Genomic DNA, 27,506 nt, shown 5'->3' with positions numbered 1-27,506 from the left:
AGTGATTCTTGTTGAAATCCATGGGAGTCCGAGAAGACCAGAGTAACAGGCTTTATTGAAAGGAAGAAAGGAACCCTACCGGGCAGTTCTCCTGGGAGAAGGGCACCAGTTACAGACTAGGGGCAAATTTTATAGGGCTTTGGAGAGCCTGAGGGGTACTGAGTCAAAAGTTCAGGTATGTTCCCTTTTATGGTTTTAAGATTTCAGCTTTCTGGAATGCTCCTTCTTGGGGCAGGTTGACCAGCTTTCTGCAACTCTTCTGCAAGGTCAGACAGCCAGGTGGGACAACAAAAGGGCGGTTGGAATTTTGTATATCTATCAATTCTTAACCCAGATTTTCCCATTCCCAAACCAGCACCAATGTCTCACATACCTGACTACTCCCAGGCAGACTCACTCCATGGAAAGAGGCTGACTTACTAGATAGAAAATCAAGGTTGCAGACAATTGTCCTAAGGAAGAGTCAAATGTGTAGACTCTGGACTGGTTGTCTCACTTTCTTGGTAAAGGCACCAAGAACAACTTCTGGTTTTATCATTTGCACTTATCACTCACATTGCTATCTTGCCAGACTTGCCCCTCAACCTTACTCAGTGACAAGGGGGGACCTGGGATGAAAGGTGTGAGACAGTGCATTTTATTAAATTTGAAAATGGTGCATGACCTGAGCATCTGTGCCACCTCTAGCTTTCCCAGGGGAGCTTCCTGGACCAGGCTTGACAAAGGCTCATATTTACTGGGCACCTATTATGAGCTCGCAACTGTGCTGGGTGCAAGAGTAACAGTAGTGATGAGAATCAGTGACAGCCAGTAAGAGGTCCACACACATGAAGCAGTGACCCTAACATATGAAGAGTGACAAGACTAGAGGTGTGAGCTGCTGCAGGAACAGTTGTGCTGCTTTGCTGAGGGCAGAATGCTAACAATGGTAGAGGGTCCCTGGGGAAGAGGCTCAGCCCCTCCCCCCTTCATGTGAACACCCAGAAGGAACTGTCACATTCCAATAGCTCTGAAGTGTGCTAGGGGTCAGTCCCTTTAACACTGGGTGGGAATTGTTCAATATTGGTGTTTTGCCATTTTGAGAGAGAATGTGTAGGGGGAGCCCTGAAAAATGAGTGCCTTAAGGAAAATCTATTATTTTTTCTTCTTCCCATAATATCTATGTGTTTTTCCTCTAACACATCTTCCCTGGACACATTTTGAGTACAACATTTTGTAATAAGTTACAGCTGCATGATCACCACCTGCCCTAAACAGTTTTTGCTTCTTCTTCAATGCACTTTCCTTTTTTCCTCATCAATTTATGCTATGGTTTGTCATAATTTGTTTGCTGGCAGACCTTACTACCAGAAAGAGATCAAACACTATTGAGCTCCTGGAATGGTGTTCAAAATTGTGCTGTTTAAACACATTTCTTTGGAAGAAACAACAAATCATTAAGACTGTGCAAATAGCCCCTACCGGTTCTATATGTACTTAAGTCTCTATTGTTAGCCACCTGCTTAAATTTTTTTTAATCTTCTGAGTTTCTTTTTTAAAGTCTCTGGAAGGGGGATCAGGTAGAATAACTATTAGCAAGTTCACATCCCCTTTCCCTCCAAACCACCCATAACCCCACAACTCCAACCTCTGCCCTCATAGGCAATGCCTCTGTATATAGGGTACAACAACCAGCTGGTTCTTCTTCCTTTGGAATCAAGAGTCTTTACGCTCTAAATTGAACATAAATTTGCCCTGGCTGGGTAGCTCAGTTGGTTAGAACATCGTCCCAATATGCTTGAGAATATCGTCCCAAAAGATTGAGAGTTTGATCAGGGCACATACAAGAATCAACCAATGAATGAATGAATAAGTAGAACAGTGAATCGATGTTTCTCTCTCAAATTGTTAATAATAAGTAATAGCCTGACCAGGCGGTGGCGCAGTGGATAGAGTGTTGGACTGCGGTGAGTAGGACCTAGGTTCGAGACCCCGAGGTTGCCAGCATGAGCGCAGGCTCATCTGGTTTGAGCAAAGTTTACCAGCTTGGACTCAAGGTCGCTGGCTCAAGCAAGGGGTTACTCGGTCTGCTGTAGGCCAATGGTCAAGGCACATATGAGAAAGCAATCAATGAACAACTAAGGTGTCACAACAAAAAACTGATGATTGATGCTTCTCATCTCTCTCCATTCCTGTCTGTCTGTCCCTATCTGTCCCTCTTTCTGACTCTCTCTGTCCCTGTAAAAAAATAATAATAAATAAATAAATAAATAAACCAAAATTTAAAAACCAGCTTTCAACAACATGTTGGTATCAGCAATGTCTTCCAGTATTGTAAAAACCCCACAGCAGTAGACCCTGCTTTGTCCCTTTATGTGACGAGAAATTGTTGATGGTAAAGTATTGGTAAATGCAGATTTCTGTTGACTTTGCTATGAATCACAGTATTTCACAGAATCACTTGCACATTCATTCATACATCAATGACCACATATGTGAAGTCTAATGCGTGTTAGAAGGCAGGGCACTGACCCCGGAGGCAGGAGGCTGGGCTTTGGTCCCAATGCTGTCACTGCCTATGTGACACTGCACAGGTAACCTGACCTCCTGGGGCCTGTGTTTCCTTATCTGCAGAAGGAGAACTTATAATGAGATATTTACTACCTGCAGCATCAGTGTCACATGCGAGACCTGGTGAGGTCTCACAGAACCAGAATCCGCATTTATGAGCACAGCGGCACATATCCTGATGCTCCTTGATGGAAGGCCCAAGCTAATGCAGTTTTCCAAAATAGAGGCTGAGTGCAGCCCAGATGGACACGAAGTCGTGCTGGTCTAATACATCATCATAGAGCTAGTGTGGAAGGAGGTTTGAAAGGTTAAAAAAAAAAAAAGGAAGTCCTTTAGGAAATATCCTACAACACAAGTTCTATTGCATAGACGGGTGCTGAGATGCAGTGTGTCTGCTCTGGGTGTTTCCTATACTCTCTTAGCATCACTGGTCTTTCTCTTTTTGTTTTGTTTGTCCAGATTCGCTTTGTGGTGGAACTCTTGTGGCCTTTATCCTTATTTCTGGTCTTGATTTGGTTAAGAAATGTCAACCCACTCTACAGCAAACATGAATGTGAGTATAATGGAAGTAGACCCAGAGGGACCATCCTTTTGTTTAGAAAGGTCACAGGGGTTGGGGGAGCCGAGATCATATTTGCTTATTATCATTTCATGCCTGCAGTGCAGAAAATAGGCTCGTTAGTGTTACACAAACTAATCTTTTATTCTCAGACATTCTAGGCAAATAGTTGTATGTGGTTACTGATGAACTGTGATTTTTTTTGTGTGTTTGTTTTTTCCTATACCTAAACTCTTGCTAGCATTTAAAAGGCGAAGGGTATAGGCCCTGGCTGGTTGGCTCAGTGGTAGAGTGTCGACCTGGCATGCAGGAGTCCCGGGTTCGATTCCCGGCCAGGGCACACAGGAGAAGCACCCATCTGCTTCTCCACCCCTCCGCCGCGCCTTCCTCTCTGTCTCTCTCTTCCCCTCCCGCAGCCGAGGCTCCATTGGAGCAAAGTTTGCCCGGGCGCTGGGGATGGCTCTATGGCCTCTGCCTCAGGTGCTAGAATGGCTCTGGTGGCAACAGAGCAACACCCCAGATGGGCATAGCATCGCCCCCTGGTGGGCATGCCAGGTGGATCCCGGTTGGGCGCATGCGGGAGTCTGTCTGACTGCATCCCCGTTTCCAACTTCAGAAAAATACAAAAATAAATAAACAAATAAATAAATAAATGGAGAAGGGTATAGATGCGTTCTCTTAACTGTTTTGGAGGCCAGTTTAGGATATGTTGTATGGTGCTAGAGAAAAGTAAGGAAAAGGGATGCTATAAAAATCATGCTTAGTGACATGTTATTTCTTGGACCCCAGAGGTGTCCTGGGATCTAGAGTGAGCCTGTGAGTGCCTCTTTTATACTCTGTCCCTCTGGGGAAATCCCTCATATGCCTCTGGGGAAGGTGCCATCTCCTCTCTCTAGGCAGCTGACATGAGGCCTCAGGAGAAATGCAAAGCTGCTCAGTCCCCCATTCTTGCTCCTTGCCCTGTTGATCCTGAGTTCTAAGCCCTGAGTTTGAAACAGCTTCCTGTCCAGCAAAACCTTGCCTTTCCATCCCCCACCCCCCCACCCCCGACCCCCAGGGAGCCTGTATTCGGCAGCCTCCTTGCCTGCTCAGGAGCAAGTGCCCACAAGAAGCAGGTGAACCTCTTCTTCTCAAGCATCAGCAACTGTGGGGGCCTCTTGACCAAATATCCCTTCACGCCTCCCATCACAAAATGATGTGCTGTACTCCCTCTGCTTTTCTATCTCTGCCTTTGTTAGAACATTTGTCTGTCTGCCCACTACACCAGGAGGGGGAGAGAAGAGACCTCATCTCCAGTACCCAGCACAGGGCCTGGCATATGTTAAATGCATCTGCTTCTTAAATGTTGACGAGTGGGGGAAGGCACCCAAGGGGCCAGGCCCCTTCCTGCAGAGGCCCTGGCTCCTAGGACCTTCATCCCACTGGGTCCGGAGGACTAACTTCTTGTCTTCATTCCCTCTCTTAAAGGCCATTTTCCCAACAAGGCGATGCCCTCAGCAGGAATGTTGCCGTGGCTCCAGGGAATTTTCTGCAATGTGAACAATCCTTGTTTTAAAAGTCCCACCCCGGGAGAAGCCCCTGGAATTGTGTCAAACTATAACAACTCCATGTAAGTTGGCAATCCACCTTCAGGAAGAGGAAGGTATTCACCCCTTTATCCTGCCCTATGCTGGGGCCTATGCATGCATGTGCACAGAGCATGTGATGCTGAATGAAAGTGTCTGTGGCTTGCTGGACCCTTCAGCTCATAGGAACAGGGCATTCTATTAGCTGTCAGGGCACTTGGGGAGAAAGCGTCAAACTAGGACCATCTGACATGATTTCTTGGTCTTTATATTTCCAAGATGTGACCCGAAGTCTGATGGCAGCACCCTGCTGACATGTGTCCACTGCCTCTGGGCCATTCATCTGCTTTGGTGGAGTCACTGAATGAGAAAAACTCATTTTCCCTCTGTTGCCTTACATCACTCCACCCTGGTCCACCCTGACAGGTCACTGCTCCCTTAAAAGCCTTCTTGGATAGTGCTCGCTATGGCAGCACATCTAGGAAGATTGAACGGTACAGAGAAGATTAGTACAGCCCCATGAGCAAGGATGAACTTTATAGCCAGCACCAAGAAGGTGCAGAGTGGGGGGTTCTGAGCCAAGGACTTGTGTGTGTGTGGCAGGGGAGGGGTATAGAAAGTCCAGGAGGCAAGGGGGTTGAGGTTGGTGATTGAACTACATCATGCAAGGTATGTATTAAAGCCTTCTTGGATGTCCAAAGGCTAAGAAAAATGTCATGGAATATTTCTAGGGTGAATTAATTCTAAGGAGAATTAAATAAGGTTTATAAGATGGAGTTTGCTTCCTGGGAGAGAAGGACAAATTCCAAACCCTCTTTGTCAATGCCATCAGTTCCCTAGGGCCGGGAGAGACATCGCTGGTGGGCAGTGGTTCTTAGCCTGTGGGGCTGAAATCTGTTCGGAGAAACTGATGAAAACCAATGGTCCCTCTTCCAAGAAAAATGGACACACACACACACAAAACGTTACATTGCTGTCAGGGGACTAGTGGACTCCGGGTTAATGACTTCTGGTCTGGGGTTGAATTTCAAGTCCAGTCCCATAAGAAGGGAGTCTACCTTGGGAATTCCCTTTCAGAAGCAAGAGGACATGATATGAGCACGTCCTATATGACAAAGGCTCAGAGATGAAGACAGGGTTGTCCTTCACCCACTGAGCTGAACTTGAGCTGCCACTTGTGAAGCTTATACCCGAGAGTCCCCAGCAAGGACTTGTTGTAAGAGCGGGCTTCAACCTATTGTATAAACACCAAGTCAGATGTAAATAGAGGTATTTGGCTACTCCAGTTTTTCCTCTAGATATAATTCCTCCAGGACAAAACTACATTTTGACTGAAAAAAAAAAATAATGATAACATTTAGTAACTCAGCCTAATGCCTAGAGGCAGCCTTCCCCACTGGGAACAAATTATGTCTGCTTTTGCCTTACAATGGCAGGGTTGAGTAACTGTGACAGAATTATGGTCCACAAGCTTAGAAGATATAATTGTTTGCTGAGCTCTGGAGTATAGAAAGGTAGGAGAGGGAGTACCTGGCTTCCTAGGACAATCAGGAGGAGCTATCTTTGCTGGGCTCCCAAGGCTGCAAACATTGCCTGGAGGCCCTAATTACAATCTACACTTTCAGCTTGAATCTCTATGAGGAACCTGAGAAGAATGTCTACCCATCTAGAGATCCCAAGGGTCACCTGGTGGGATCCAGGGAGTCTTGGAGACATTTCTTTTTTTAATTTTTTTAAATTATAATTTTATTTTTTTAATGGGGTGACATCAATAAATCAGGATACATATATTCAAAGATAACATGTCCAGGTTTCTTGTCATTCAATTATGTTGCATACCCATCACCCAAAGTCACATTGTCCTCTGTCACCTTCTATCTAGTTTTCTTTGTGCCCCTCCCCCTCCCCCTTTACCTTTCCCTCTCCCCTCTCCCCCCGTAACCACCACATTCTTATCAATGTCTCTTACTCTCACTTTTATGTCCCACCTACGTATGGAATAATGCAGTTCCTGGTTTTTTCTGATTTACTTATTTCACTTCGTATAATGTTATCAAGAGCCCACCATTTTGCTGTAAATGATCCGATGTCATCATTTCTTATGGCTGAGTAGTATTCCATAGTGTATATGTGCCACATCTTCTTTATCCAGTCATCTATTGATGGGCTTTTTGGTTGTTTCCATGTCCTGGCCACTGTGAACAATGCTGCAATGAACATGGGGCTGCATGTATCTTTGCGTATCAATGTTCCTGAGTTTTTTGGGTATATACCCAGTAGAGGGATTGCTGGGTCATAAGGTAGTTCTATTTTCAGTTTTTTGAGGAACCACCATACTTTCTTCCATAATGGTTGTACTACTTTACATTCCCACCAACAGTGGATGAGGGTTCCTTTTTCTCCACAGCCTCTCCAACATTTGCTATTACCTGTCTTGTTAATAATAGCTAATCTAACAGGTGTGAGGTGGTATCTCATTGCAGTTTTGATTTGCATTTCTCTAATAACTAAAGAAGATGAGCATCTTTTCATATATCTGTTGGCCATTTGTATTTCTTCCTGGGAGAAGTGTCTGTTCATGTCCTCTTCCCATTATTTTATTGGATTATTTGTTTGTTTGTTGTTGAGTTTTATGAATTTTTTGTATATTTTGGATATTAGGCCCTTATCTGAGCTGCTGTTTGAAAATATCATTTCCCATTTAGTTGGCTGTCTGCTTATTTTGTTATCCGTTTCTCTTGCTGAGCAAAAACTTCTTAGTCTGATGTAGTCCCATTCATTAATTTTTGCCTTCACTTCTCTTGCCTGTGGAGTCAAATTCATAAAATGCTCTTTCAAACCCAGGTCCATGAGTTTAGTACTTATGTCTTCTTCTATGTATAGATACTTAATTGTTTCAGGTCTTATGTTTAGATCTTTGATCCATTTTGAGTTAATTTTAGTACAGGGGGACAAACTGTAGTCCAGTTTCATTCTTTTGCATGTGGCTTTCCAGTTTTCCCAGCACCATTTATTGAAGAGGCTTTCTTTTCTCCGTTGTGTGTTGTTGGCCCCTTTATCAAAAATTATTTGACTATATATATGTGGTTTTATTTCTGGACTTTCTATTCTGTTCCATTGGTCTGAGTGTCTATTTTTCTGCCAATACCATGCTGTTTTGATTGTCATGGCCCTATAATAGAGTTTGAAGTCAGGTATTGTAATGCCCCCAGCTTCATTCTTTTTCTTTAGGATTGCTTTGGCTATTCGGGGTTTTTTATAGTTCCATATAAACCTGATGATTTTTTTGCTCCATTTCTTTAAAAAATGTCATTGGAATTTTGATGGGAATTGCATTAAATTTGTATATTGCTTTGGGTAATATGGCCATCTTGATTATATTTATTCTTTCTAACCAAGAACAAGGAATATTCTTCCATCTCATTATATCTTTTTCGATTTCCCTTAACAATGGTTTATAGTTTTCATTATATACAATAAGTCCTTTACATTCTTTGTTATGTTTATTCCTAGGTATTTTATTTTTTTTGTTGCAATCGTGAAGGGGATTATTCTTTTGAGTTCATTCTCAAATGTTTCATTGTTGGCATATAGAAAGGCTATTGACTTCTGTATGTTAATTTTGTATCCTACGACCTTACTGTATTGGCTTATTGTTTCTAGTAGTCTTTTTGTGGATTCTTTGGGGTTTTTGATGTATAGGATCATATCATCTGCAAAAAGTGATACCTTTACTTCTTCTTTTTCGATATGGATGCCTTTTATTTCTTTGTCTTGTCTGATTGCTCTGGCTAGAACCTCTAGTACCACATTAAATAAGAGTGGAGAGAGTGGACAACCCTGTCTTGTTCCTGATTTAAGGGGGAAAGCCTTCAGTTTTGTGCCATTTAATATGATGTTAGCTGATGGTTTTTCATATATGGCCTTTATCATGTTGAGATATTTTCATTCTATACCCATTTTGTTGAGAGTCTTAAACATAAAATTGTGTTGTATTTTATTGAAAGCCTTTTCTGCGTCTATTGATAAGATCATGTGGTTTTTGTTCTTTGTTTTGTTGATATGGTGTAACTGTTTTACATATGTTGAACCATCCTTGAGATTCTGGGATGAATCCCACTTGATCATGATGTATTATTTTTTTAATATGTTGTTGTATTCGATTTGCTAGTATTTTGTTTAGTATTTTAGCATCTGTATTCATTAGAGATATTGGTCTGTAATTTTCTTTCTTTGTGCCATCCTTGCCTGGTTTTGGTATGAGGGTTATGTTGGCCTCATAAAATGTGTTTGGTAGTATTGCTTCTTCTTCAATTTTTTGGAAGACTTTGAGTAGAATAGGAACCAAGTCTTCTTTGAATGTTTGATAAAATTCGCTGGTATAGCCGTCTGGGCCTGGACTTTTATTTTTGGGGAGGTTTTTAATGGTTTTTTCTATTTCTTCTCTACTGATAGGTCTGTTTAGGCTTTCTGCTTCTTCTTGACTCAGTCTAGGAAGGTTGTATTTTTCTAGGAATTTATCCATTTCTTCTAGGTTGTTGAATTTAGTGGCATAAAGTTTTTCATAGTATTCTACAATAATTCTTTGTATATCTACGGTGTCTGTGGTGATTTCTCCTCTTTCATTTTGGATTTTGTTTATATGAGTTCTTTCTCTTTTTTCCTTGGTAAGTCTTGCCAAGGGTTTGTCAATTTTGTTGATCTTTTCAAAGAACCAGCTCCTTGTTCTATTAATTTTTTCTATAGTTTTTCTGTTCTCTATTTCATTTATTTCTGCTCTGATTTTTATTATCTCCTTTCTTCGGCTGGTTTTGGGTTGTCTTTGTTCTTCTTTTTCTAGTTCCTTAATGTGTGCAGTTAAGTGGTTCACTTGGGCTCTCTCTTGTTTGTTCATATATGCCTGAAGTGATATGAACTTCCCTCTTATCACTGCTTTTGCTGCATCCCAGAGATTCTGATATGTTGTATTATCATTTTCATTTCTCTGTATATATCTTTTGATCTCTGCACTTATTTCTTCTTTGACCCATTCATTTTTTAAAAGTATGTTGTTTAGTTTCCACATTTTTGTGGGATTTTCTTCCTCTTTTTTTGCAGTTGAATTCTAGTTTCAAGGCTTTATGATCAGAAAATATGCTTGGTACAACTTCAGTTTTTCTGAATTTGCTGATGTTGTTTTTGTGGCCCAACATATGGTCAATTCTTGAGAATGATCCATGTACACTGAGAAAAATGTATATTCAGTCACTTTGGGATGAAATGTCCTGGAAATGTCTATCATATCCAGGTGCTCTAGTGTTTTGTTTAAGGCCACTATATCTTTGTTGATTCTTCGTTTGGATGACCGATCTAGAGCCGTCAGCAGTGTATTGAGGTCTCCAAGTATGATTGTGTTTTTGTCAGTTTTTGTTTTAAGGTCAATAAGTATCCGTCTTATATATTTTGGTGCTCCTTGGTTTGGTGCATATATATTAAGAATTGTTATGTCTTCTTGATTCAGTGTCCCCTTAGCCATTATGAAATGGCCATTTTTGTCTCTGAGTACTTTTCCTGTCTTGTAGTCAGCATTATCAGATATGAGTATTGCTACGCTTGCTTTTTTTGGATGTTATTTGCTTGGAGTATTGTTTTCCAGCCTTTCACTTTGAATTTGTTTTTATCCTTGTTACTTAGATGAGTTTCCTGTAGGCAGCATACAGTTGGATTTTCTTTTTTAATCCATGCTTCTACTCTGTGCCTTTTTATTGGTGAGTTTAATCATTTACATTTAGTGTAATTATTGACACTTGTGAGTTCCCTATTGCCATTTTATAGATTGCTTTCTGTTAGTTTTGTGTCTTGTTTGATCCTTCTCTTTCATCTTTCTATCTTTTGTTTTTATTTGGTTGTATTCCATACATCTTTCCTCTGTTGCTATCTTTTTTTTTTTTTTTTGCATTTTTTTTTTTTTTTTTGCATTTTTCTGAAGCTGGAAACAGGGAGAGACAGTCTGACAGACTCCCGCATGCGCCCGACCGGGATCCACCCGGCACGCCCACCAGGGGGCGACGCTCTGCCCACCAGGGGGCGATGTTCTGCCCATCCTGGGCATCGCCATGTTGCGACCAGAGCCACTCTAGCACCTGAGGCAGAGGCCACAGAGCCATCCCCAGCACCCGGGCCATTTTTGCTCCAATGGAGCCTTGGCTGTGGGAGGGGAAGAGAGAGACAGAGAGGAAAGCGCGGCGGAGGGGTGGAGAAGCAAATGGGCGCTTCTCCTGTGTGCCCTGGCCGGGAATCGAACCCGGGTCCTCCGCACGCTAGGCCGACGCTCTACCGCTGAGCCAACCAGCCAGGGCTGTTGCTATCTTTTTTAAATCATGTGCTTCTGTGGTGGTTTTTTCAATGGTGGTTACCTTTAAGTAATGAGAAGGGTTCCTACCCTGTTCATTGTAGTGCACTATTTTGTGAGTACTTTTGCACTCCATTGTCCTTTGCTACTGTTAATCTCCATCCTCTCCCCCCTTTCTTTTTTGTTGTCACAGTTTAAATTTGGTTTTATTGTGTTCTTCTTGGAGCTTTTACTTGTGGCTTTGTTTTTTTTTTTTTGTTCTTTGTATCTGATTGGAGAACCCCCTTTAGTAATTCGTGGAGTGGGGGTTTTCTGATGATAAATTCCCTCATCTTTTTTGTATCTGTGAATGTTTTTATTTCTCCTTCATATTTGAAGGATAGCTTTGATGGGTATAGTATTCATGGCTGAAAGTTCCTCTCTTTCAGGACTTTAAATATTGGGGTCCACTCTCTTCTAGCTTGTAGAGTTTCTGCTGAGAAATCTGATGATAATCTAATGGGCCTTCCTTTATATGTTGTATTCTTCTTTTCCCTGGCTGCCTTGAGAATTTTTTCTTTGCTGTTGGTTTGTGCCAATTTCATTATGATGTGCCTTGGAGTACGTTTGTTGGGGTTAAGAAATCTTGGAGTTCTGTTTGCTTCTTGAATTTGAGGCTTTAGTTCTTTCCACAGGCTTGGGAAGTTCTCATCTATTATTTGTTTGAGTATGTTCTCCATTCCATTTTCTCTCTCTTCTTCCTCTGATATACCTATTATTCTTATGTTATTCTTTTTGATGGAGTCAGGTAATTCCTGTAGGGCTATCTCATTTTTTAAAATTTTTGAGTCTCTTTCTTCTTCTCTCTGTTGTGCCTCAAGTTGCTTGTCTTCTATTTCACTAATCCTCTCTTCTATCTGACCTGTTCTATTAGCTAAGCTTGTTACCTCGTTTTTCAGCTTGTGTATTGAGTTTTTCATCTCTGTTTGATTTGTTTTTATAGTTTCAATTTCCTTGGTAATATATTCTTTGTGTTCATTGAGTTGTTTTCTGAGCTCCCTAAATTGCCTTTCTGTGTTTTATTGTATATGTCTGAGTATTTTTAGGATTTCTATTTTAAATTCTCTGTCGTTTAACTCCAAGGTTTCCAATATATTAAATTTTTTCTCCATAGATTTTTCCTCATCTAGCTGTGTTACCTCTCTTTCTTTTGTATCCATGATATTCAATTTTCTCTTCCTTAATGGCATCTGAGGGTGGTTTTGTTGATAGGATTAATGAGATTTAATAAAGAATAAAAAGTTAAAAGTATAAAAATAAAAAATCAAAGAGTTTTTAAAAAAATTAAATAAAGAAAAATAAAATAAAATTTTTTAAAAAAGGAAAGTATTCCCTACCTCCTCTTTTCCTCTCCTCTCCTCTCCCTTCTTTCTTGAGAAAATCTTGTGGTGAACTGTGAGTTATATTGTACTAAATAGAACAAACAATGCCTGTACTGGAGGGCCTGAATTGGGGAGAAGTAATAAAGGGGCAAAAAAAAAAAAAAGAAAAAAAAAGGGGGTATGGACCCACAAAAAGCAAATAAGGAAAAAATTTGGGTCAAGAATAAAATGCTTTTAGGTGTTGGTTGACTAAGAGTTATGATGAGAGGAATAAGAGGGAAACAGGAAAATGGGGGGACAAATTAAAGAGTTACTATTGTATTTAGTGGAACAAGAACTAGATAAAATGGAGAGCCAGGGATGGGAGCACTGCTAGTGAGTTAAAAAGGTGAAGTAAAAACCCCCCAAAATCCACAAACATAAGTTTGAGTCCCAGATAAGATAATTTGTTCGTTATTGAGGTTTGAATGAGAGGAGACGTAAAGGAGAAAGGAAGAAACTAATATAGAGGGAGAAAAGAAAGAGAGAGAGAGAAAGAGGGTACCACTAAAAAAAGAAAAAAGAAAAAAGAGGAGAGAGAGAGAGAGAGAGTTAAGGGTTTTAGAGTGCAACCCTCATAGAGAGAAAGGAAGAGGAAAGAAAAGATAATGGGAGATGTAACACTTATGGGTAGTGTAGTTCAAGGAGAGGAGAGAGTAAGACCAACAGAGAGTTAAACGACCAAATTGGAGGAGGAAAAAAAGGGAAAAAAATCAAGAATGAAGATAAGGGAAAGAAACGAACAAATATAATAAAATGGGATAGGTTATAAAGTCTGCAGATTATTCTTGATTTTGAGAGGTTATCTTCTTGCTTTTTCCTTTCTCTCCCTCTTCCTGGTCGGTGACTCTGTATCCCGGGTTCTGCCCCTTTGGCACACTCAGGTAGAGGTTTGCAGTTGATAAATCTCTATGGCGATGTCATGTATTGTGCTTTAGTCTCGTTGGCAGTCGAGGTTCATTTGCATTTATAGGCTCCGACAGTGAGAGAGTCCGTGTTCCTGGAGCCTTTCTCCTAGTCTTTCCTTCCTCAATTAGTAGCCTGATAATCCAGCTATGGGGTTGCTGCTGCCTCTGCCCGGATAGTTAGAGGCTCAAAGAGCTGGCCAGTCCCCACTCTATTCCCACTCAGCACAGGGCTTTGGGTAAGGCTCAGTCAGTCAGAGCTGCTAGCATAATCAGGTGGGGCTTCTGCCCACTCAAAGACCTCTGGCTCTGCCACTCTGTCTGGTAACATGGGCGGGCACCCACTCCTGGGGCGCTTGGAGGAAACTCTCGCTCACTATCTGTGCGCGCAGACCAGGATATCAGGCTGGAAGTCTCACCCTCTGAGTGAAACTCCTCCCGCACGGAAAAGTTGCAGTGTTGGAATTGGCTCTCCCTCCCTCCCCGTGCGCGGCTCCCTCAGGGTGCTGGGTCGGCCCGGAGATTCCGCTTTCGGCCCACACAAAGGCCTCTGACTCTGCCTCTTTGTGGGATAACACGAGCGCCCACTGCTGAGGCAGTCGGAGGAGTCTCTCGCCCACTATCTGCGCGTGCCGACCTGGGGATCGGGGAAAATGGCTGCCCCGCTTGTCTTTCTTTGTCTGGGTTTGGTGCGAGTCTTAGCTTGTACTGACCGGTTGTCACAGGAACAGTTTTTCCTCGGCTTGGATCTCCGTGCCACAGCCTGGTTCGGCTGTTTGTGCCACGGCCTGGATCTATTCACCCCCTTTGCCCTCCTCAGTTTCTATATTCTCAGTTCCCAGTGAAAGCTGCCCTGTTTAGGTTAGTGAGGAAGGCGGAGCATTTCTTACTCCCTATTTCCTTCGGGGTTTGATTATATATTTAGCCAATTTTTCGCTCAACCATACCTTCGGGTGTATTGCAAAACATCTGGAGGCTCCAAGGATAGGTTTTTCTGTTTCTGGTTGAAGATCTTGTTGAGTTTTGGGGGAGATTTATCAGTATTGCTTCCTACCGCACCATTACGCTGATATCATCTCCTGGAGACATTTCAGTGAAGCTGAATAGAACGTTGGGACTAGTTCTGGCAGGGTCTGTAGATTAAAGGGTGAGAGTTGGGAAAGGAGGACTTCAGACTCTAGTTTGCACTCAGCATTTGAACCAGGAAATCTGGGCTTCACGTTTCACACATACAATATAGGTAAAATATTGGCTTATTCATGGGTCTTTTTCATGCAAGGTACAGAAACCCTTTTAAACATGTTTTAAGTCCCAGAGAGAAATATGATTTAGACACCGGACCATCTCACAAAGCCAAGGTGCTGCACACAGGTGTCAGGAGGGTGGGACAGGAACTGGAGAGCTGTCGGGAGTTGTTGTCTCCTGTCTGGGCCTGCAAGGTCCAGCTTCTTTCTGGGCTTCCACTTCATCTGCCTCTTTGTGGATCGGTGTCTCCTGCTTCTCAACGCCCAGGCTGGTGCTGGCTGTTTAGTTCATAGCACCTTGGCTTGGGCAATAGAAAAAGTGTCCTTGAATATTACTTAAACTCCTGGGAACAAATCTGGTTGTCTGGGCTTCATTCTCCTTGTCTCAGACCTCCCCCTATAAACGGCAGGTCTCATTGAAGTGGGCAATAGCTGGAAAGAACCTCCAGTAATATCTACCAATATTTTATTTGAAGCATCTCTGGACAGAGACACCGAGAATGAGGTTGAGAGGTGAGCTGGCACTGTTAACATTGTAAGACTGAGAGAATTGCTCATTGCCTTTGTCTGTTATCTTGTTTGCACAGTGACATAAAAATATGATTCTCCTTTTGCGTTGGCACTATTGTAAAGATACATAATGTTGTAGCTGGGTCAAGCAGATGGTATTTTTAAAAATTGCACAAGGTGGTGTTATAAAAATGACAGCTATGTCTTTATTGAAGAGGCATTGTCTTTCTTCCAGCTTGGCAAGAGTGTATCGCGATTTTCAAGAACTCGTCATGGATGCACCAGAGACCCAGCACCTAGGCCCCGTTTGGACAGAACTCCGCAGCTTATCCCAGCTCATGGACACCCTCCGGACTCACCCCGAAAGAATTGCAGGTGAGGGGCCGTCAGTGTTCTCAGCCATCACTGCCTTTCACCTGCCTCATACCTCAGAGAGACTGGAGACACAGGGAAGGATGGGCAGGTTTTGTGAGAAAAGATACTAGGGGAGGCAGGAAAGAAAAGAATCTAGAGGTGTCACGAGCTCACTTTGGTGAGGACTCCTCTTCCCACCGGCCTAGAAGATAGGAAGTTGGGAAGGATGTCAACTGAGTTCTTACTGCAGGGAAGCCCGGAGACAGAAAGGAACACACCAGGAGAGCTTGTGTTCTGGGCAGTATGAGGCTGGGGTGAGTGCTGGAAGCAGGGGAAGAGTGGTTTGCAGGGTAAGGTAAAGCTATGGGACAGCTTTCATAGAGTCCTAGAGAGAGAGCTCACTGGAATGTGTGTGAGCAAGGCCAAGTAGCATTAGGACTCAAAGCATGTGTTTATCATGACATAAATACGTGCATACAATTGTTTGGTTTCTTCCAGTGATAGTCAGCATCCCAGGCTCTCCCTGAAACAGAGAAGCTGCAGAGTTGGGGGGATACCGAGCCAGGGACTTGTGGGGGGCATAAAAAGTCCAGGAGGCAAAGGGGTTGAGGGTTGTGATTGAACTACCTGTGTCATGTTGGGTCCAGGATTCATAAGGATGGACAAGAAGCCGAAAGTGCTGAAAGGGGCAAGAAACTAGAGATCTCAGGGGGCATCATGACTGTTTAAGGGCTGAGAAAATGAGCAAGATGGAAGGATTGAAGGTTGTGGTAAAAAAAAATTAAGTGCATGAATTCAGAATTTCAAAAGTAGGCAGGACAGGTGAGAGCAAGCCCCCAGGTGTGGCCATCGTGTTTGAGGTGGAGCAGAGCTGAGGGTTTAGTTGATAAGCAGGCAAAGGAAATGAGAGGCCAGGCTGGGTGGGTCACATGGACACTGAGGCTGACTCAGAGTCAGGAACAGTGAGGGGAAAGGGTGGAAGAGCCCCCTTTCCTGCAACTTTCCTCCAGGGGAAAAACAAGAACAAATACCCGCAACCCCAGTGACCACTCTGGCACCTCTTCTTAAAGCATAGTGGGTGTTGTATAGTTGCTGTGACCGCAGGGGGCTTCACTGCAGGGGGCTGGAGGGATGAACATGGCAAAGTCTAGGCACCGGCTGGAACCATCCCGGGGAGGGGCACCTCAGTATCTGGGAGGGAGCCAGGCTGTCAGAAACCTGAGGGCCACTGCGGGCCGAGGGTGGAACAAAGGCTGCTACTGTGGGAGGACTGCTCAGGGAGCAGGCGTGGAGCCTGTGGAGGAAGCGGTTTGGACCTGGGAGATGTCTGCTCCTAGAATGGAGATGGAGGGGGCAATGACTTTCAGGATGACCTTAAAGGATGACAGGGATGAGGAAGGTCTACTATGGGGACAGGAGGGGCTGTGTAGAACCACCTCTGCTCAGGGTTCCAAACATGAAAGGTGGGGAATGGTGTGGATCAGCCCAGGAGCCTCGCTGTGCCGCTCAGTTAGCAGTCAGCAGTCAGCAGTCAGTGGAGGCTCGGCGAGCGCCTACCGGCCAGGCGATGTGTGAGCCCCTGGCACGGACATGTGCCAGACAGTGTCCACCAGCTTCCAGGGCAGAAGTGGAAGGACTGCATGAACAATGACCACCTTGTGTGTGTGTGGGGGGGGGCAGGTAGAGCTCCAAGAGCTCAGAGGAGAAGTACTCTAAGGAGAGTCTGACCCCCCTCCCATCAGCCAACTTCTCCCTTCACTCCCCATTGGAGCAATAAGGGCCAGGGGTCTGTTCAGATGGGACTTCAAAACTATGTCATTACGTCCTAATTGTTTCAAAAATAGTAAAGCACATACTTTATGTAGTAAAGCCAAATTATAAATACCACGTCTTTTGTTGCTTTGGATAGAATAATTTACTTAGGTGGAACTTGAAGGACTAATCATTTAGTCCTATGAGCACAATCATTTTAATAATAATAAAAGGGGGGGGGGAGCACCAGCGTTTTCTTTCTAAGATGAAAGAGCGACTGCCACCCTGTCCATCAAATCAAACGTCCATTTCTGTGTTTGGTCATCGTGTGGGGTATGGCTGGGAGGAAGCGTAAGTGGAGTCACTTCAAGCCTCAGTTTCTCTGTGCTCTTTACAGTGTAGGGGTGTGAACCAAGACCACTGCTTCCTGACCCCAAAGCAGGGAGAGTTTTGAACTGGCACCAAAGCGGTCCTTCTGCAGGCCTGCAGGCTTTGGGGGAGAACCCCACACGGCAGCAGCTTCAGAGGTCTGGGGGACTAGGTCCAGGAAGGCCAGCCAAGGCTCCCAAATGAACTTTGAGGTTGGGAACAGAGTTCCGTAGTACACCTGGTCTTATGGCCATGAGAGGGGACAGGGGACCATCCCCATGTAAAGCTGGGACACTCTCTGAAGGAATTCCAGGCTGGGGACTGAAGTCCGCTATCAGCATTGCAGATTATTTCAAAACCTGTCCCAGAGTAGTCGCCGCCCCCCTCCCTGACATTGCTCCCTGTGAATACTGAACCCTCAGCCCAAAGCTGCAGGGGAGGGTTAAGTCTTTGAAAGCCAGGTGGCAGCTGTCACTGGTGCGTGTTTCTGCCAGTCAGCTCCCCAGTCACCTGGGAAAGTACACTGATGACAGACCAGGCAGTGATTTCCTTCCAGCAAACCTGTAGTGCAGCATTCTCAACTGGGGAGGATCAACAGTTACAGACGGACATGAGCCCCCCACCCCCACCCGGAGGGAGCTCTGTGGGCTCTCAATCATCTTAGCCACCTTCTTCCCAGGAGCCTCTCGCCCCCTCCTGACTGCCCCCTCCAGCTCCCCTCCCTCTGTGGGCCCCAGCTACCCTTCCCCCAGTGTCTAATCTTCCTGGGGAAGAGAACAAGAAGAACCACATTTTAAACAAAATTTATTTTTCTTTCCTCGGGTCCCCAGTTCACATTTCTCCCTCGAGAGTCTGGTGAAACCTCTGTCTGGTATCAGCCACCTCTTACATTCTGGGCCCCACACTTTCCCTGCAGGGTGGCCCCCACTCTTCCGCAGGTGTGTGGACCCAGAAGGCTCCTGCCTCTCTCGGGCCACAGCCGCTGACACCTGGGTGGGATACTGTGAGACACCAGGACAAAATCCCTCCCTGTCTGCCCCTGTGCTGTCCCTCTTCCCAGTAAGGCTTTTGTATGTAAGGTCGGGTGAGTGAGTTAAAGAATAACAAGGAGATCAACAGTCGAATAGTGTCATGACTTTCAGGTCAGGACAACAGGTATTTATTGGGTGCCCATGCCATTCCTTCTGTTTATTGAGGCTCTGATTCCATGTCAGGCAGTAATGCTGATGTCAGACAGAGGTCACCTCACCGGCCTACATTTGTGTGCCCAACATTGCTAGCTATGATGAGAGGTATGAATGGAAGTAGAATCCATGGCCAACTGCTTTCAGGAGATGTGTGTGTGTGTGTGTGTGTGTGTGTGTGTGTGTGTGTGTGTGTGTGTGTGTGATATATACAGCACTATGTAAAGAAGTGATTGGGGGAAGAACAACTGAGCTATTGCCCCAAGAAAATAGGGGAAGCAAGAGCTGTGTTTGGAAGATAACAGGACACACCTTGTTGAGTCAAAGGAAAGGCAAGAATCAATTAGAACAGCACCTCTCAGAGCCCTCCTCCTCCTTCAGATTCTCTCTTATGTGAGGTTCTCCTCAAGTCTTTGAGCTCTTCTTAGATGCCCTAAAAGATACTGGGATACCCCCCATGGCACAACTGTAAAGGGCACCCATCCTGGAGAGTCAGGTGACTGTTTAGTGGAACCTCAGGACAGACTAGCTGCAGGGACAGGCCTGTGGTTGACCCACTCCCTTTCAAGAGGAAATGAGCAGCAACATCAGTCTGGACAAGGCCCTGTACAGGGAGGGTCACAACTGAAAACAGAAGGGATGGCTGTTAAGTACTCAGGCTGCTAGACCACTTGGCCACCTAGTAAGGGAAGAATTCGAGGAGGGAGGAGATGGGCTTTGGAGGTAGTAGGAGCGTTTGATGATTAAGTCTAGCTAAAGAAGTACTAAACAATAAGAAGTCAACCAGGCTCCTGGAAAAGTTGAAACATAGAAATAGGCATTTTCATGCAACCCAAACACTTTCCCTTAATGTTGAAATTATTCCATTAATAGTTCGGCCTGTAACTTTCTTTGCCTCATGAACTGTAACAACAGGGGCCAGCTTGAGGCTAAGTATTGGCTCTGGTAGCAGGCAGAGGAGGTGGGCACCCTGGGTGTGACTCCCCTGGGAGGGGTAAGAATAATATGAAGGCAATCAGAATAAGCATTAACCGAGTGCTCATCATTTTCAGTCCTGAGAGCAAGCACTTTGCATTTCTTGTCTCTTATCAGCCCCACAACAATCCTAAGAGGCAGATGGGAAAAGTGCAGGCACAGAGAGGTTCAATCACTTGACCCAAGGTTACGTAAACTCTTAGGAGTCCTTTGTGCCTCCCATAAAGAAATTTCTGCTTCTAGTAGGTTTTGAGTGGAGCTAGAAAGAATGTGACTGGGATGATCAGGGTATGAAATTGCAAGCCCAGACAATAGGCCATCCTCTCTTTTCCACTTGAAGTTTTCCTTGACCAAAACAGTCTCATCTCTCTTAGCCACATCAATACCCTGAGCTCAGAGCCTTAACTGAGACCACAGAAAAGTTGAGAAGGATCCTCTACCCATGACAACTGCAGTGTGGACAGAGCATGTGTCTTTTCTAATCCCAGACTAGCAATTCTCAACCTTAGCAATATTGGCATTTTGGACCAGAGAGTTCTTTGTTCTGTGGGGGGCAGGGGTTTGTCCTGTGCATTGTGAGATGGTTAGCAGCATCCCTGTTCTCTACCCACTAGTACCTACCCAGTTGTGACAATAAAACATGTCTCCAGATGGTGCCAGATTTTCACAGAGGGACAAATTCCCCTTTCCAGCTCCTTACTACTATCCCATAGAGAGTCACTGTCTTAGACCAACCCCACAAAGTGTCTGATGACCCCACGCCAGACCCTGGGCTAATCTTTTCCACCTTCTCTGCCTTCTCACTACATTTTCCCCAGCAGGAAGTTACATGACTGCATTGGGTGATGGCTGACCACAGGAGCCCTTACCTCCAGGCACTCCCAGGGGACCCAAGAACCAAGTTGAAATGCTTGCAATGAATTCTAAATGCTTATTCTTCTTTGATCCACCTCCCCTTTGGCACCCCAATCTTTCTCCCATTCCTATACAGGAAGAGGAATACGAATTCGGGATATCCTAAAAGATGAAGAAACACTGACACTATTTCTCGTGAAAAGTATTGGCCTGTCTGACTCAGTTGTCTACCTTCTGGTCAACTCTCAGGTCCGACCAGAGCAGGTAGGTTCTTGTCCTTGGTCATGAGCCTGAGAAAGGCAAGGATTATCTTGGCTTCTTTTCCCTTCTCGCTTTCATATTCAGAATCCATAACACTGGGGAACAAAATTTTTGTTGCATCCACAAAAACACTTGTTCTTACCTAATTCGAGTGTGTTGATCTCAAATCTGACATTAGTTTTTCTCTGTAAGCTACAGTTTTTGCAATTCAAGATTTTATGTTTTCATCTTATTGTAAAATTTTCAACATTTAGTTTAACATAATGAAGTAGAATGTCTTCTTGGGCATCATCTTTGTGAATATAATAATTTATATAATGCAGTAAATACACTAATACACTAAAAGATATGATTACATCAGAATTTGCATACAATTTCAAAATAGAACATATTAAAACACTTATTTTAATCATAAAATTTGCACAAAACTTATTTAAATTCTATTCAGGCAAAAATTTGCGTTTGTATTTCTTGCGTTTGTGTACTTGTTGAGGACAATCTTGTTTGATGCTCCAGCGGTAGTCTGCTCATCACTAACAGCTCCAAGATTTTCAGGAAACTTATCAAGGAAGTTCTTTGTAACTGCCACAAAAGATTGCCATGCTGCTTTCTCCTCCTTATTCATCTTCCTGGCAAACTCTTTGTCACGTATGAGGGTTCGAATCTGAGGTCCATCAAATATACTTGCTTTTATCTTCTCGAAAGACAAGGCAGGAGAAGCAGAAATAATATGTTGAAAGCACTCACTTTCTCTATTCAAAGCCTGAACAAACTGCTTCATTAAGCCAAGTTTGATGTGAAGTGGGGGAAAAATGATCCTGTCTCAATTAACTACAGGTTCATTCACAATATTTTGCATCCCTACTTCCAGAGCTTCACATTTCAGCTGCTCCTTCTGGGTCCAGTGTTTCTCCCGAGCTCGCTGTTCCACAAACACAGAAAGCAAGGATACTTTATGAAACCTCCCTGTTGTCCTAGCAGGAAATTTACCATTTTAAGATCCACACAAATGATCCAGTTATGCTCCTCATACTTCAGAAAGTTGAGGACAATTTTTATGTCATTATAATCTTCTCGCAGAGGAGTTGAATAACCAATTGGAACTGCTGTCAAGAAATAGCCGCCATTCTGTTGGACTGTAAGTGGTAACACCTAGCTGGCTGAGAAGACAACTGATATCATGACAGTAAGCAAAGTGTTTGTCTTCAGAAAAAAAGTCCACAAAAATTTGTTCACGCTTCCTGAAATGGGACACTTTAGCTTACCAGTGAAGTAAATTCTTTTGTTGAAGCCTGGAGGCTTTCTTTGATAGTCCCAAATCTTTTACTAAGTCATTCAATTTGGGTTGGCTAAACTGCTGAGGGGTTAATGACTGCTTGGCATCAGAAGAAGACCCTTCAGACTCTACAACCATTTCCTCATGCATCTTATCAAAATACACTTGATCACCATGTTCACTTTCTTTGTCCTTAGAAGAAATAAACCCATTGAAAACTGGAACCAGGCATGTCTCAGTGTGGGATAGGTCATATTGCTGAAGGAATATTAGGATATGTGATCATATGCTGTTTTTTCTTGCCGATGCCCTTTGTATGGATCAGACGGAAATAACAGTCACTGCTGTGGTCCTTAGGTTCACGCCAAACCATGGGAATACCAAAAGGCATTCCTTTGCTTTTTCCTTTTGTCCAGTCACGAAGCATTTCCTCACAATTATAACACACAATATGAAGAACCCAATTCTTGTCTTGATCACCAAGGGGAACTTGAAAATAAGCAATATATGCACGTGTCACAAATGATGAAATATTGTGCCTTTGACCTTTAAGTGTGTAACAGCCACATATATAACAGAAGGTGTCAGGACTATTCTTACATTTATGCCTACTCAAAGAAGCCATGATTCAATCTTAAAACAAAATAAGAGGGTGTTTTTATCAGATAATAATTTTTTATATTTAAAAACAACTACAATTATGTAAAAGTGATGTTTGTAAAACATTAATTGCCTTGTGGGTTATGTTCAATCCAAGAGTTGTTGCCCTTTAACTCCAATTTGAAAACCAATGCATGCCATTAACTGTAACAAAAAGAAATTAAAATTGCATAAAAACTAGAGCATGCACCAAAAAACAGATTTCAGATTTGGAATCAGTGAAGCAGAAATATATAGAAACAGTTCTAAAACCTCATACAACAAAAAATGAAAAAAAAAATTGTTCCCCAGTGCCATGCCACTTATTCAGAAAAGCCCCCAGGGGTTTCCTTGAGCTGATGAGCATTTCCCTCACAGGATTCTGAAACGGTACAAATCCTCCACACGACAGCACAGATTTTTATGACTGGAAGGAAGCTTAGAGATCACATGGCTCAACTCCTCTTCTAGTTGAAGAAATTGAGCTTTATTCATGTATTCCTTACATATGTAGGAGCATTTTAGGGACTAGAATACAGTGTGAACAATATGGGCAAACCCTAACTCTGGGCGCTTCCTGTGGGGTCCACAGGCCATGATGAAGTAAGCAGAGGAAACCATGCATTTGCAGGTTTGCAGATTAGAGGAAAATCTAGCAGGGTCAATCAGGAGGTAGGGAGGGACTGGGGCGGGGATGGTGGTGGTGGTACATGGGATGGGGCAGTTATAATGAGTGACCAGTGAAGGCCTTCCCAAAGAGATGGTAACTGAGCAAACCTGACTAAAGAGAAGGTAGCGTGGAAATAACTGTGAGGACAGTTCCCGGCTGAGATGCCAGCAGTGCAGAGAGTCTGGCTTGTGCTAAGGGGACTTCCAGGTCACAACCTGACAATGGCAGCTCGCAGAGCAGACCTCTGACCTCCTGCACTGTTTCTTCTCTGAGCAGGCAAACTCCTCCATCCCCTTGCATAATCTGACCTAATCCTACCAGCCCTTCAAAATTTACTTCATCTGTGTCCACAATCTCTGACATTTATTCAGAGCATTTTTCTTTTACCATTAACACATGACTTTCACATCTGCTAGCGGTGTGCTCTTCACATGACTCCTAAGAGGCTCTAACAGATGGGGACAATAAGGTGCTGGCAACTGGGTGATTTTGATGTACATGGGGCTATAGTGCTAGAAATGGCAGCACAACCTAGGTTTTTTCACTCCTAACCCAGTCTCCCCTACCCTAACCCAGTCTTCCCTACTCCTACCCAAGTCTTCTCACCTCTAACCCAGTCTTTCCACCCCTAACCCAGTCTTCCCACCCCTAACCCAGTCTTCCCACCCCTAACCCAGTCTCACCTACCCCTAACCCAGTCTTCCCACCCCTAACCCAGTCTTCCCACCCCTAACCCAGTCTTCCCACCTCTAACCCAGTCTTCCCACCCCTAACCCAGTCTTCCCACCCCTAACCCAGTCTTCCCACCCCTACCCCAGTCTCACCCACTCCTAACCCAGTCTTCCCACCCCTAACCCAGTCTTCCCACCCCTAACCCAGTCTTCCCACCCTTAACCCAGTCTTCCCTACTCCTACCCAAGTCTTCCCACCTCTAACCCAGTCTTCCCACCCCAACCCAGTCTTCCCACCCCTAACCCAGTCTTCCCACCCCTAACCCAGTCTCACCCACCCCTAACCCAGTCTTCCCACCCCTAACCCAGTCTTCCCACCCCTACCCCAGTCTCACCCACTCCTAACCCAGTCTTCCCACCCCTAACCCAGTCTCCCCTACCCTAACCCAGTCTTCCCTACTCCTACCCAAGTCTTCCCACCTCTAACCCAGTCTTTCCACCCCTAACCCAGTCTTCCCACCCCTAACCCAGTCTTCCCACCCCTAACCCAGTCTCACCCACCCCTAACCCAGTCTTCCCACCCCTAACCCAGTCTTCCCACCCCTACCCCAGTCTCACCCACTCCTAACCCAGTCTTCCCACCCCTAACCCAGTCTTCCTACCCTTAACCCAGTCTTCCCGCCCCTATCCCAGTCTCACCCACTCCTAACCCAGTCTTCCCTATTCCTACCCCAGTCTTCCCACCCCTACCCCAGTCTTCCCACCCCTACCCCAGTCTTCCTACTCCTAACCCAGTCTTCCCACCCCTAACCCAGTCTTCCCACCCCTAACCCAGTCTTCCCACCCCTACCCCAGTCTTCCTACTCCTAACCCAGTCTTCCCACCCTAACCCAGTCTTCCCTACTCCTACCCCAGTCTTCCCACCCCTACCCCAGTCTTCCCACCCCTACCCCAGTCTTCCCACCCTTAACCCAGTCTTCCCACCCCTACCCCAGTCTTCCCTACTCCTAACCCAGTCTTCCTACCCTTAACCCAGTCTTTCCACCCCTACCCCAGTCTTCCCACTCCTAACCCAGTCTTCCCACCCTTAACCCAGTCTTCCCACCCCTAACCCAGTCTTCCCACCCCTACCCCAGTCTTCCTACTCCTAACCCAGTCTTCCCACCCCTAACCCAGTCTTCCCACCCCTAACCCAGTCTTCCCACCCCTACCCCAGTCTTCCTACTCCTAACCCAGTCTTCCCACCCTAACCCAGTCTTCCCTACTCCTACCCCAGTCTTCCCACCCCTACCCCAGTCTTCCCACCCCTACCCCAGTCTTCCCACCCTTAACCCAGTCTTCCCGCCCCTACCCCAGTCTTCCCTACTCCTAACCCAGTCTTCCTACCCTTAACCCAGTCTTTCCACCCCTAACCCAGTCTTCCCTACTCCTACCCCAGTCTTCCCACCCCTACCCCAGTCTTCCCACCCCTAACCCAGTCTTCCCACCCCTAACCCAGTCTTCCCACCCCTAACCCAGTCTTCCCACTCCTAACCCAGTCTTCCCACTCCTACCCGTCTTCTCACCCCTAACCCAGTCTTCCCTACTCCTAACCCAGTCTTCCCACCCCTAACCCAGTCTCCCACACTCCTAACTCAGGCTTGTCCCCCCCCAGTTCAGTGGTTTTTCAGAGTCTGAGACCAGCAGCATTCACAGGACTGGAAGCTTGTTAGCAATGCAAATTCTCGAGCCCCACCTAGATCTACCAGACCTCCAGGTGGTTCTGATGGGCTCAGGGCTGAAAACCAGTGCTTTAGTCTGGGGCCTTATGGCTCCTGGCCCAGCATCCTGGATGTGGGCTCCTGGCGAGGGGCATGGAGCCGGGACTGGCTGTCCTCTCCGAGTCCCTTGCCCCCCTCCCAAAGGGTGGTGACAGCTGCATCGACTGGTCATTTTCCCCTCTGCTTTCTCTTCAGCTCATAAAACTCAAGTCCTGGAAATGCCTGTGATGACTTCCAGTTGGTAATAAAAAGAGGGTGGAGATAAGGGCAGGAATTTAGGGGAAATTTCTTCCCAGTTCCTCAAGCTGCGATATTGGATCTCTAGTTGTTGAGGAGCTGGCATCAGGGCCAAGGCCTCTCCTGAGGAAGAAGAAGGGCCCGGGTCACCAGGTTGTGACTTCACTTAGTGTTGCTGGCTCTGATTAGCAGATGCTTCTCCCGATCGGCAAACCCCAGAGCTCCACAGGGAGCCAGAGCTGCTGCGCTGGCAGAGGCCACGCTTTGTGACCCAGTTCCCTCTGCCCCCGGGCCCGCCCTGCTTCTCAGCCTGGCTGCCTTGGGCACCTGCTCCTCATCTATCTCGGTCTCGGTCTCTGTCCAGCTTGCCCACTTCTTGTGGGTTTTTTTGACAAAGACAGAGAGAGACAGAGAGAGGGACAAACAGACATGAAGGGAGAGAGATGAGACAGAGAGAGACAGAGAGAGGGACAAACAGACAAGAAGGGAAAGAGATGAGACAGAGAGAGACAGAGAGAGGGACAAACAGACAAGAAGGGAGAGAGATGAGAAGCATCAATTCTTCCTTGCGGCATCATTGATTACTTGTTCATTGATTGCTTTCTCATATGTGCCTTGAGCGACCTTGGGCTCAAGACAGTGCGATCTTGGACTTCAAGCCAGCCACCTTTGGGTGACCATGGGGTCATGCCTGTGATGCCATGTTCAAGCTGGTGAACCTGCACTCAAGCTGGTGAGCCCACGTTCAAGCTGGCGACCTCGGGGTTTTGAACCTAGGTCCTCTGCATCCCAGTCCGACACTATCCACTGCGCCACCGCCTGGTCAGGCTCTGTCCAACTCGGCCACTTTTTACCAGCACCGTCCACTCAAACCTTCCTGCATGACAGCAGTGCTCTTCCTCGGTGCATCGGAGCCAGTAGCCACTAGCCAGGAGTGGCAGATAGGCACTTGAAATAGAGCTAATGCAGCATTATGTTATTTAATTTCAATTATTTTAAATTTAAATAGCTACATGTGGTTTACAGCTCTCTAATTCATCATCCTCCTCAAACATGGAATTTTGTTCTTTACCATCAGGACTAGCTACCCCTCCTGCTTCTTTTTGCCTGCTGTCTGAGCACAGCTCACAAGAGAATCACATCACCGCCTCCCCTGCCACCTTCATCTAGGGAATTCTTCAATGATGAGAGAGTCTCTAGTCAGTCCCTCGCCCCATCCCCAGCCCTGTAAACTGCTGGACTTGCTTCAAGGCCAGCTCATGTTGCCTCTTCAGTGAAATCCTTCATAAACTCTCCTCTTTTTGTCCTGCCCCCTTCCTCTTCCCTACTCAACAGAGTTAACAGGTGATGATTAAGCACAAATTGTAGGTTCAAATCTCAGCATGACCTCCGGCAAGTTAACAAATGACTGTGCCTCTGTTACCTCATTTGTAAAATGG

The 27,506-nt window shown here is 45.1% G+C and overlaps 1 protein-coding gene across 4 annotated transcripts in view; it reads left to right on the top strand.

The window, feature by feature from the left end:
- ABCA4 (ATP binding cassette subfamily A member 4) overlaps positions 1-27,506 on the top strand; it is a 152,654-nt gene that overhangs the window by 8,319 nt on the left and 116,829 nt on the right. For all 4 annotated transcript variants that reach the window (XM_066268707.1, XM_066268705.1, XM_066268706.1 and 1 more), the window contains exons 2-5: positions 3,010-3,103; positions 4,577-4,718; positions 15,300-15,439; positions 20,690-20,817. In XM_066268707.1, coding sequence (XP_066124804.1) covers positions 3,010-3,103; positions 4,577-4,718; positions 15,300-15,439; positions 20,690-20,817 — 504 coding nt within the window. The remainder of the gene's footprint in view (positions 1-3,009; positions 3,104-4,576; positions 4,719-15,299; positions 15,440-20,689; positions 20,818-27,506) is intronic.

The sequence above is a fragment of the Saccopteryx bilineata genome, chromosome 3 (assembly GCF_036850765.1).
Source record: "Saccopteryx bilineata isolate mSacBil1 chromosome 3, mSacBil1_pri_phased_curated, whole genome shotgun sequence".
NCBI lineage: Eukaryota > Metazoa > Chordata > Mammalia > Chiroptera > Emballonuridae > Saccopteryx > Saccopteryx bilineata.
The sequence above is the reverse complement of the archived record's forward strand: the minus strand, read 5'-3'. Positions and strand labels throughout refer to the sequence as shown.